Source organism: Amia ocellicauda, chromosome 17, assembly GCF_036373705.1.
Source record: "Amia ocellicauda isolate fAmiCal2 chromosome 17, fAmiCal2.hap1, whole genome shotgun sequence".
Taxonomy (NCBI): domain Eukaryota; kingdom Metazoa; phylum Chordata; class Actinopteri; order Amiiformes; family Amiidae; genus Amia; species Amia ocellicauda.
This window is the reverse complement of record NC_089866.1, coordinates 11,802,287-11,814,585: the sequence shown is the minus strand read 5'-3', so window position 1 is coordinate 11,814,585 and position 12,299 is coordinate 11,802,287. Positions and strand designations below refer to the sequence as shown.

The 12,299-nt window shown below is 39.6% G+C and overlaps 1 protein-coding gene across 1 annotated transcript; it reads right to left on the bottom strand.

The window, feature by feature from the left end:
• Window positions 1-202: 202 nt before the first annotated feature.
• aqp8a.1 (aquaporin 8a, tandem duplicate 1) lies at window positions 203-8,576 on the bottom strand. Its single transcript, XM_066689583.1, has 5 exons — window positions 8,282-8,576; window positions 6,856-6,982; window positions 2,498-2,712; window positions 1,979-2,113; window positions 203-873 (listed from the first exon to the last, which is right to left on the bottom strand). Exons 1-5 carry the CDS (start codon window positions 8,551-8,553, stop codon window positions 831-833), a joined length of 792 nt encoding a protein of 263 aa, XP_066545680.1. The 5' UTR covers window positions 8,554-8,576; the 3' UTR covers window positions 203-830.
• Between the last annotated feature and the right edge of the window lie 3,723 nt (window positions 8,577-12,299).

The window sequence follows — 12,299 nt, the reverse complement described above, 5'->3', positions numbered from 1 at the left end:
AATGATTCAAACGCTGGTACTTGAGGAAGTGGGGGAACTGTTTATATACCCTGGTTAAATATTTGTACAGAATTTCAAAATCGCTCTTTTCCAGAGGAACAGTTATCTGTAATAATAATAACAACAACATAAAATACAGGAGACTTTGCAATGTTTTAAATAAAATATTTGTATTTAAATATGTACATTTATTTATTTATATATATATATATATATATATATATATATATAATATATAAAACAAGAAAAAAAAACATTGCGAGGCGAGCCATTCCACAATGCAGTCATTCCTTATGGGTCTTCACAGATGCAGAGAGAAATGATCCCGGTGCCTGCATCGGACTTCTGAGAATTCGGAAGCCAGGCAGGATAGAAACTGATGAAAGAGGGAAGACTGGAGTGCACAGTCAGAAGCTGCACATCAATAGAGTCTCTGTCTTAAAATCTATTGATTGTGTAGGAATATCTATGTGAGTAACAAAGCCCTTGATTGATTTTTGCCTTTGTTTGTTTTAAATGCTGGAAGGATTCCCTATGCAAGGCGAAAAAAAAAAAAAAAAAGCTACAATCATTTATAGAAAAAGGCTTTCAGGACAATCATCCCCCAAGGTGCACTTTCCAACACTTCGCGTGTGAAATCTGTGGTTGAAACGCAGTTTTGAAAGGTTTTCGCCGGCCTTTTCCGAGGGGTCTGCAGTCAGTGTATTTAGGGAAAGAGGTAGGCGTGGATCATCCAGCAGGCGTGAATCATATTTCAGCAGAAGACGGGAGCAGCAGAGGTAGAAAAAGGCCTGTGGACATGGGGCTGCAGGTCGTCGGCTCGACAAGGATCACTTGAGAAGGATACGGATTTTACTGTCACCCAACAGCAGTCTACAAATGTAAGAAAACAATATTTAGACACATCTGAAGAGAGTAAAAAGCGGGATATATGAACATTTACAAATTGGTTTGGTAATGTGCCAGATGTCCCATTTTCTCTACTTTGCCATGGCATTCCACAGTTTGTGTCCCTGGGTTACTGCACCGCTACCTGATGTAGGTGCCTACACTTTACTGTGCTCGTGTCATGACATACTGCTTTTAGGAGGATGCCACAACACCTTTGACTTTATACACAAAAGCAGTATGTATTATTGACAAAGGAAGGGGTTTCAGTATATTGTTTTGTAAGTCACCCTGGACAAGGGTGTCTGATAAGAAAGAAATAATAATAATTGTCTTGAGCTGGATATATTATCAGTCTCCCATCTGTAGGCCATGAAAGGTTGCAGGGAACTATCTCCATTGTGAACTGTCAATTAAAGACATAAGGATCCCTCCCCAACTCCACAAGTCTTCTGGTATCTGATTCTGTACCACTGCATATACCATTATCACTTGCAATTAAAGTCATTCTGTAGATATTGTGCAATTGTCATTACAATCGCCCATATCTCCTACTAGATTGGTGAATTCTTAAATGGTGGATGCTGGCTGTAGTGGCATCTTTTCTCCCCCAGAGGGTGCTATTGTGCCCACAAGGGATTAAGGGCTAGGCTGATTGCTAAGGGCCTGCATAGCTGTCGACTCATGGATCTCACATCAGACTCCTGCAGTGTAACTCCTTCTCCCGTAGTATAATTTCTGCTGTATTTGTCCAGTTTATCAAACAAGCATTCTTTGCAGCACAATGTCACAACTGCAGCCCAATAATGGAGTGTGTGTCGGGTTTAGGACCCTGGAGGTGATGTGAAACACAAGGGGATGCCAGGCAGAGCACGAGTGCAAGTACAAGTTCAGAGTTCAACCACTGAATCTAATGAGCATAGATCTGTTGTTTGCGTATTGATCCCCAGGTTTGATGACTTCATAATGTATTTCCAGAAATGGAATGGGGATTTAATTACATGTTGATATTAAACAAAGGGCTCCACATATGTGAACTGTGAACATGTGCCATATGATACACAGGTTATCTTTACACAGGGTGCCTTACCTTATGAAGAAGGCAGTGAACAGGGCCCCAGCCATGGGCCCCACCCAGTAGATCCAGTGGTAGTCCCAGTAGTTTGCCACAACAGCTGGCCCAAATGCACGGGCAGGGTTCATACAGGCACCGGACGCAGCCCCTCTGAAACACCGCAATGCAAGAGTCTATTAAGTCTCGGCGCATACAAAAAGCAGATGATAGATAAAACAAAAACCTTGTGTTGCCAGGAAGGTAAAGGATCAGTGATTCAGGATTCCACTTATCATAAAGTGCACATGCGTAATAGTATAAGTTTCTGTCAGGCTGAAGTTAGGATTCCTTCCCATAGGATATTTGGTCATGTTCACCCAGGCCTTTCCCTCAATCTGTGAATTTCCCAGCACCCATGTTCTAAGCTTTGTGTAAATGGACCGTTGTGTATTTTACATTTCTCTGGGACCAGGCCTTGCCAACCCCCTATGTTAAGCCCAAGCCTGGTGGACAGGGTTTTGCGTCACTGTGTCGGCGCGGGCCTCGGCACCTTACCCTGCCAGGATGTCGGCGGCCACAGTCAGGCCGATACACAGGGGGGCCAGGGGGCTGCGGCTCTTTCCATTGACGGCGCCCATGCACACCACCATGGTCAGGAACAGAGTCATCACTATCTCTGCAATGATGGCCGCGTAAATCTGCTCGTTGCTCTTGACCACATTGAAAGCACCGCCCGTGGCGTTGTCATAACTCACTGGTGTTGAGATAGCCTTGGGGGAGGGGGGAGAAATAGATTTAATATCAGAAGGAGCCTCTGATGTCCCCTTGTATGAAAATACAAGTAGTGTCCCTGTTTTTGTTTTCTTTTTAGACAGGAATATCCAACCCCAAGAGCCCCAATCTGTTAGTGTTATAGGCCACGCATAAACCCGCAGTGTCTAAAAGACCGGGAACACATTAATTTGTTGAATCCAGAGACAACAGAGACTTGTGCTTGAGATCTAAAGGACATTCAGGTGTTTCCAAATGACTGTAAATCACAGCGGAGAAACCAGCCAATCACAGAGCAGAATTTCCAGTCATTGCAATACCTCTTATCTGGTGTATAAATGTAATCTCTTTTATCAGGATTTAAAAGAGAGCATTAAACACATTTCTTAACACATCTTCAGGAAAAATTTGCGCTGCTGTGACTAGTGATGCCCAGTAATACAGTTCCTTTACCAAAGTATTCATAAACTGGAAAAATAATAATTTCACACACGGAGCAAGACAACGCAGGGCAGACGGGAATGCATTTTGTTTCTAAGTTGCTGCTGGTCTCTGCAGTGCTGGTCACTACAGAGTCTGGCAGGAGACATATTGTCAGCTAGCCAAGGTTAATAAGTAGGATTACTCAGCGCCATATGTTCCCCCTTGAAGCGTGTCTTATTGAAATCCTTCTGCTTATTTTTGGTGGCATCTTCTACTTTATTTCAGCGGCACTGTAATGTTTGTAATTAAATCAATTCTACCTGACCCTCTTTGCAGCTCCCTGTAATTTATTACACAATAATGTCTTGAATACAAGCCATGTATGATATAGTATAGTATAGTATAGTATAGTATAACCCCCACAGGTTACTTCACTCTGTGGTTTTGGATGAGAATGCTGGAAAATCTTATGGGACAATATCACGCCATTTTACATGTGGTTTCCTCTTATGAAACTGTTTATTATTATTGTTTGTAACGTTAGAGAGAGGTTATCTCTAGCCTGCTGTATAAACACTTCCATAATACAATTAAACTTTAACACACTCCAACAAAACTAAATATTTAGCTTTGATGCCTGGTACAGATACAAATGATACAGAATTTAAGACCATTGACCATAATAAAATGCATGTGTTTTCCAGTGTTGGGCAAAAATAAAACTCTTGATTCAAAACAATGTGGAGGAATGTGGACTTTGAAAGTACAATCAGTGACAAGTGGAGAAAGGACAAACTCTTTTCTACGTTAACTATTTCTGCTCCAGTTATGCCTGCTCTGTTAGTGTAATCTCGACCACAGCAGTCATAAACTTCACTCTAACATTCTCTTCCCCTCTTGCTATTTTTCTGGTGGAATGTTTTTCAACCGCAGTCCCTTCAATTATTTTTGTTTCTTTGTTTTTTAACATAACCCGCAATTGTTTATGTCAGCAAATTATAGGCATAACAGGATTTGAATTTGTCCTCTGGGTTCACATAGACATGCAGAGTAGTCCTATCCAGGGTTTAAAAAAAAAAAAAAAAGGGGAGTGATTGGGTTACATGACAGTGATGGTCGGGGGCCTTTCAGTAGCAACAGTGTGTAATGCAAATTGGAATTTGTAGTATGTTTTATGCCTTGAACTGCACTGAATTCTTGCACTTTGTATTGCGCTTATATTTTGTAAGTTACCCTGGATAAGGGGGACTGCTAATAAATAAATAATAATAATAAATAAATAATAATAAATAATAATAATAATAATAATAATAATAATAATAATATTATTATTATTATTATTATTATTATTATTATTATTATTATTAATAATAATAATAATGATGTAGCACAACATGCTTTTTTGGGAGGGGATTTGAAAAAGGCAGCTCCCACTTTAACAATATGGCGAAACAACAAGACTTTTATCCCTGGGCTGCCTACAATGTAAATTGTGCAAAAGCATTAAATGTCACCAGCAGGGGTTTTAGTATTGCATAAAAGGAGGGAGTGTGGGGGAAAAATATAGAAATCCTATCCTGCCTTTGTCCTTGGTGTGCCGTTACTCCTAACTTTGTTATCAGCAGCTCACATTCCTTTCTTGCAACGTATTAACTGCAAAGTACCTTCTAATACAATTGGCAATGTAGAGGTTAATGCTTATTATTCATGAGTATTGATTATAATATTGATGAGATGGGAAGGCTTAGTTTAGAATGCCAATGAAATCACTGCTAGTTATTAGAAATGACCATTCAAACACTGTTTGTAAAATGTTAAGGCCCCTTGGGTGTATGTCCCAGAGGGGGTATAAAAGCTTTGTTCTGTCTTAAAACTTTTGAAGAACAGTGTTATACCAGCCTTAAATCTTTTGAGTTGTGTTTGACTGCTGTTCTTCCCGTGCACGTAATAAATTCTGATTAGAACTCCCGACTCCAAAACTTTCTTCCACCACAGGAGAAGTTGTTACAGATTCCTTGCTGCAATTAGTGCACAGTGACAGATGCACAGTCTATGGCCCTCCCTCCCCAGCCTGTATAATCCCCCCCCACACCCGTTTTCCCCATTACAATCCCCAGTGAATCAATGTAGAGATCACAAGGAACTTACTTATAATTTTTCCAGATAGTAACTGCATGTTTATTTTGGCTCACAGGGCAGCCTTTGTCAGGGCTTGACTTTGGGCATTCAGTAACATAAACTATTGTAGTTAACATTGGGCAAAGCAAACAACTGGTCGTCCGCCTTGTCCTCCTACACTGATGCAGAGATGACACAACAGGAGCACTTTGGTCCAATTACTATGTAGCTGTGAGTTTAGCTCTCGTGCTTAAGGAGACTCTGGGCTTCTTGTTAATATAACATCCCAAAAGTACTTTCAGGTCTGAAGGGACTCACTATCCCCCCTTGGATTGCTAGCTATTGTGCCCCAGCTCACCCCTGTGCAGAAATATGAGAGTTAGAAAGTTAGGTAGGCCAGACTGAATTAGAATCCAATCAGGATTCCAAACTTAGCTCCCTGACTCTGGAGAATGGAGGTCTGGGCTCTCTAATGACCAACGGAAAAGTTCAGTCTAACATCTCGTCTGATACATGCAAAGAGTTAGACAGAGTAAGTACTTTCAGTCACCAGTTTCAGAGGCATTAGAGCACTTACTTCCCAGCCCTGCTGTCAGAGCATCAGCATCAGCTCCCAGACTCCAGCTTTTTCATTGCCACAGTTCTGAATGCCCTGTGCACTTCGCTGCTCTACACTGGGAGAATAAGTTTCGAAAGGTATTGATTGCTGTGTTTTTGCAACTACAATGTTTGACTTTGGTCTGTGGTGACAAAGACTGGGCAAACTATATGACTTCTAAAGAATGACAGCGCATCATAAACACTAGTGAAAGTACAGGAAAGTACTTATGAACGCGTGCCAAATACAATACGATGTTTATAATGCCCTCAAGTCACCTAAAACCTCCAGGTTCTTGTTGACATTTCCACCTGCCAGGACCCACTATTCAGGAATTTATAAATATGCAAATTCACAGTACTTCCACCGTGCTGGTAGCACAATCCAGGTGAAAACAAAATCAAAAGACGGTGCCTCCTGGAGTTTATATGATATGTCTTATGTGAAGCCCCCCTTCTCCTTTGGTTTTACTAAGAAACAGTAGTGGTCTGGCTGAGTTCTGGACTTCTGTGTATATATGGTTCTAACACAGGGTTCAGAATGACATTGCAGCTCAGATACTGGACAATAACAGATTGGGTGGCATTTTAGGATGTAAATGAAACTGTGAATAGAGTAACAACAGCTCAATAACTCAGTATGCCCAGCACAGTCCTTAAAACAGTTGCATTTTCTGGACCTGCTTACTGACCCAGTCTCCGTTGACTTATGTTCTAAGATGATAGGAACAGCTTTTTATATCAGATTGTTGGAAATAATTTAGTACAAAACAATAACTGTATGAAGCTAGTTAGTAGTTTGTTTGAACCTGTTAGGCACTAGTAAAACTGTTGTAAAATCAGATGGAATGATGGATAAGCTATTACTGTAGTATGAAAACTGCGTCTCATACTGTTGACACATTAGTTTACTGTTGTGTTACTTATGAGCAGTGCCCAATACACCTTAATGGGAACTGTTTTTCGAGGATGTGTTGTTTTTGGGGGTAAAGTTCAGTCCTTACCATAGCCAGACCAGCTCCGAGCAGCCCGCCACAGCACTGGGCCACCATGTAGGGCAGCAGCAGGATTATGTTGAGACCCCCGATCAGGTAGACAGACAGGGACACTGCTGGGTTGAAGTGCCCCCCACTGAGAGAGAGTGAGAGAGTCCTCATGATTACAACCTGCACTAAAGCACTGGAATGAACAGACAGAAACGCACAGCTCAAGTAATTGTTTTGCCAAGGTTCACAATTTGCTATGTAAATAATGATTATTTTGATTATTTTGTTTGTCGCAAGATTGTCCATGCGGCTAGATCATTTTCCTCTGTAGTTTAAATATTTTGATAGCAATAATATACAGATCATATCAAAGGGATTTGTGCATGTGTGTATATTGAATATTGAATATTTATATATAATGTGTGTGTGTGCATGTGTGTAAATATACAAACATCACTTTTTAAATAATTTCAAATCAACTTGAGAAGAAGTTAAGAAGTCTGTCTTTAAATTTAGTGAATGTAAAAACAGTCATTAGTGGAGCACAGAGATCTTATATCAGGTTGAACTTTAATCTTACTCCAAGAGAGAGAATAATTTCCCTTTATTTTTTGTCTCTTGAGATTTTTCTAAATGCCTCCGATCTGAATAAAACTTAATTGAACAGAGCGATTAACTACATGATATACTGAGTTCGATCTAGACTGGAATAACAAAACAGAACATTAAATTTACATTTATGGATGGTATTCTGCATGAACGAAAAAAGATAATAATTGCACTATTTTAATATTGCCCCGGCATGCACCTGATAGCTCAGATGAGATATCGTTTACCAGTTACACCAGGCTTTGAATGAAAATAGCAAAGAAGCCAAACTGATCATGAAGATAAATTTTTAAGCATATAGAGGCAATTAATAACTAAGATCCCACTAAAGATTATGCATTTGTTTCACTGGATGGGTAATCTTGCACTAGCAAGCCCTAATTGATATGAATTTATATTTATATATTTTTAAAGAGAATCACAAATGCTTTCTACAAAGATGTTAATATCCATTTGATTGCATTTTGTTCTTAATAACTCAAAAGGTTGATTTCATCACAGAGGAAAAAGAGCAACTTTTCCAGATATCGCTTGCCCTCTATCAGGCAACCGTTAAAAATATTGATCTATTCTTCAAAACAACTCGGCTAAAGAGATTAACTCTCAATAAGTCTTTATTTTCAGTCCAAAGCTGACAAATTACATAACTTTGAATGGATGCATTGCTCTGTATCACCTTATTGAGTTTCCTTTTAATGATGAGGAATTGATAACAAATACCTTTAAATGCAGGTGTGGAGAGAAGAAGATCAGCATTGAAAAGTACCAAGCCTACCAATAGACCTGCACACATTTGCTGTCCTGTCTCTTTTGAGTCTAGTCTCTTTCTCTGTACCTGATTTCCCCCAGGACAGCGATGACGATGGCCAGCGCCAAACCATGGGCCAAAGCGGGCTGCAGCCTCCCCGTGCTCTCCACATTCTCGATGACCGAGGAGCAGCCCACGAAGATGAACAGCGCTGATCCCAGGAGCTCAGCAATGCAGGGCTGGGCATACTTCTCATACCAGTTGGGCTTCAGGTGGAAGCTAACTTTCTCCTTATCTGGTTCAGCGATGGAAACAGTGGACATGTTGCATAGTTCTATCTTGGACTCGGTCGCAGACATCTCGTCAGGAAGGGGAGCGTAATTTAGACTGGCATGGACATAGACACGTGGAAATGCACTATGCACACACACGCACACGCACACACACACATAGTGGCACTGATAAGGTTCTGGGAAAGAAAAATAGAGAGCTACATTAATCTCCCCCCAACCCCACCCCCCTAATCACACGCAGAACTGCCTACCAGCTTTGCATCAGGCTATCTGTTAGAAGGACAACAGCAAAATCAGGTCTCGACACGGTCAGGAAAAAGGGCTGATAAAGACTCTACATTTGAGATAGAGTTGTCGCCGGGCCAATGGGTTTCCAATTATGAGTTAGGGAGAAAGAAAGCAAAAAAGAGGAAAAAATAAAGTGATTGAAAGAATGCAATGCAAGTAAGAAAAGCTATTTACATTTTTGGAGAAAGTGCAGTTCTCCACATTGCAGTAAAGATGAGAGTTAATGTATAAACTTTTATTAAGGTCACCACCACCCTTACAGCTGCACTCTGATATGATATGATACTCTGATATAGGTCTGTTTTATCATATGAATTCACTCAAACTACAAGACCCCTTAGTGTAAAAAGCCAAGAATGATCATTCGGCAGTGTAACAGGGAATATGTACCCAAGTTGTCCTGCAGTATTCGTAATCAGCAGCAGGACCCACTTTCTCAGTCATTGTATCACCCACTTGATTTTTATGTTGGTTTTATTTGGATTTTTTTCTTTCCAGAAAAATGTTTGGTAATTATGCCTCTAATGACCATGAAAAAGGGAGCAGCTCAATCGCTCAAGTGTCTGTTTGAAGAGGATAAATGTCACATGTCAGCAAAACAGAACAGAATGTAGACCTCAAAAATGTATACGGGACTTTGATCCATTTCAGAGCTTCATCACACTGCTCGCTCTGCTTCCTGCAGCACTTCACAGTAAACAAACAAAAACACTATATCAGAAGACTGTGGTTTTTAAATTGTACTGTGCAATTATTGTTTGGATTTCATAAAGCGATACAAGGATTCTGAAATGATCCTCATAGCGGCGTTGTATTGAGTTATACAGAGTAATACACTGCTCTCTTCTAGTGCTGGAGGGCTGCAATCCAGCTCAGCTCCATAGTACACTTTAAAACACTAACACTTTGAAGAGAAAATGGTTGAATTTGTTAGTTTGATTGTGTAATAAATGGCTCAAATGGAATGAAAACCAACTCACACTGCGGCCCTCAGTGAGTTAAACTGGCCCAAGCAGTAGACATAATAAAACAGCACAACTTTCTATCACGTTTCCATAAATAAGCCTGCAGGGACCCTGAAATGTGTCTAGAAGTATAAAATATAATAGAACACCTGTTGCAATGTTATAGAATTATTATTATTATTAATTAACACCTATAAGTTGACATGGTGTTTCAGACACTTAAATGCTGCTTACTATACTAGTTCATTATTGGTCATAGGCTGGTTATAAAGCTTTATGATTCCAGTCTCTTGCACTCTTTCAGTTAACAGATACTTGTGTGCTTTCTGGGCCGGGCACGAGCACTGGGGCCGAGTGTGTAGGAGGGAAAGGGACTGTGTGGGTTGGATAAAGAAGTGATGTTGATTTTCAATGAACAATTAGTCCAATTGTTAGGGCCTAAATGAAACAATGCAGGTCAAACCTTAAAGACAGCCAAGCTAAATACTGTGAAGGACAGCACTGACGCCTGTGCAAAGGAAAACAACTTGTAATACAACGGAAGGAAATGTCAAATCAATGTCAAACCGTTACAGACTGCAATGCTACAGAGAGGGTTGTCATCGTGGCTTTGCATGGATTTCTGTTTAGATACCAAAGAGTTGTTGTTAATTATGTTTTAAATATGATTATACCTTCATGTGATGGTGACTAATTCTGCTCACCTGAGCATCATATTTTAAATTATAACAAAAATAAAAACATCACAAATGTTCGCCAAAGGTTTAATCTCTATAAAACAAACCCAAAATCCAGTGACTTGGTTGGTATAATAGACCCATAGAGATACTGCAATATACTTTGTCCAATCAGCTAGAATCTTTAGTTTTCTCAAAGCTGCAGCAATGGTCAACAAATAAAAAAACTAAAACAACACATTGAAATACAAGCACAGTTTAATTAAGCTCCTTTACTAACTCTTAACATATCACCAGATATGTCAGAATTAATGGTCAGATGTAAATACAATCAGTGTTGCCCGGGGGGGATTTCAGTTACAAGTTCATTAATTAATAACTGTGTGATGTGAATTATTTTGACATGCAAAAGGACACTGTTTTATTGGGGTATTGTACTAACAAAACTAAACTAAACTAAATGAAGACTATAGTATTTGCACTCTTGAAATATCAATAGACGTTTATGTGTTATAGACTTGTACACCATTTGTTTTTTGGACCATACCTGTATTGTCATATCTTTATGGTCTTTGTAGTGTTAACTAGGATAGTGAAATCGTAATATATAACTGCTGTAACAGTTTTATTATCTGCCCAGAGATATGGTTGAAACAGCTAGTTCAGGCAGGGAGGTTCTGCGAAGTAGAGGGTCCTTAAAGCCTGAATTAAAATAACAGTGAGCAAATAGTGTTCGAAACCATTCCCAACCGATCATTGGCCAGGTAGGAAATGCAGTCCCTCCGAAAGCTTGCATTTAATTTTCTTAAGAAGAGTAAGACAGAGATTTATCTGGTTTGCCAAGTCCTCCATTAACAGCAGATTACACACTGGTTTTTTTTGTTTTTTATGTACTTATCCCAAAATTGCATCCAGGCATTTGTTGAAGGAACCTATCAAGTGAGATCCAACTGGGCTGCATTACAGTGAATACATTTACACTCTTATATAACTATGTATTGTATTTAGTCAAATTCTGGTATCAGTAATGTTGAATATATTATAAATTAATAAAAATACATAAATAACTAATGTAAACCAAAATACTAACTGATAAGATCACATAACTATATATCTAATCAACTTTGCAGGAATGAGATGGAAAAGAGAAGCTATAGATCGAAAGAATGGGAAACTTCTTGGCCTTCATCCAGCAGTGGAATCATAGGTTGAAGATTATGATAATGATGATATATATAATCAGTATTGTGTAGGTTCTCCTTGGCCACATCACTAAGTTGTGATTAGTTCTTGTGTATTGTACCAGACTCCTTACACAACACACCATTGCTGCCATGCATATAATCCCAGACAGATTTGATGGGGTTAATATGCCAATAAATAAATAATATGGACTTTGGCATAGCCGTTCTAGTAATTATTAAATTACATCCGTTTCATTAATTGACAAATACTGCGTCTACATAGGTATCTGGGGAAAATATGTTTTGGTAATTAATCTATTTTGAATGGATGAGTGCTGATGGGAGGAAACTCTTTCACAGAATTGTACATGCTAATAGATGCAGAAATAATTGTTAGCATTGCGTGATTTTCCAGGTCTCTGCTCCTTGACGCAATGAACTCGTGTAGCAAACCTGCTGAATCAAGGTTTGAAGAGCCCTTGTCTCACCCTAACCCTTGCGCACGTGCAGCCACACACTGTAGAGGACACGCTGGGTTGCTATGTCTGTGACGATCAGATTGACTTAATCATAACCGACAGCCATACAAACAAACAAACAAGCTGACTGAGAGTGACCCCTGGTGACTTCTAAATGATGACTGCATTGCACTGCAGTGGTTTCCTGTCCCAGTCCTCGATTGCCCCGCTCTGTCAGGT

Excerpts from the sequence above, each read along its gene's own strand:
- aqp8a.1 (XM_066689583.1), bottom strand. The coding sequence starts at position 8,553 with ATGTCTGCGACCGAGTCCAAGATAGAACTATGCAACATGTCCACTGTT. Across the intron at positions 6,983-8,281 it reads GCTGTCCTGGGGGAAATCAG|TGGGGGGCACTTCAACCCAG; the intron begins GTACAGAGAAAG and ends ACTCTCTCTCAG. Across the intron at positions 2,114-2,497 it reads GCCGCCGACATCCTGGCAGG|AGGGGCTGCGTCCGGTGCCT; the intron begins GTAAGGTGCCGA and ends GCGGTGTTTCAG.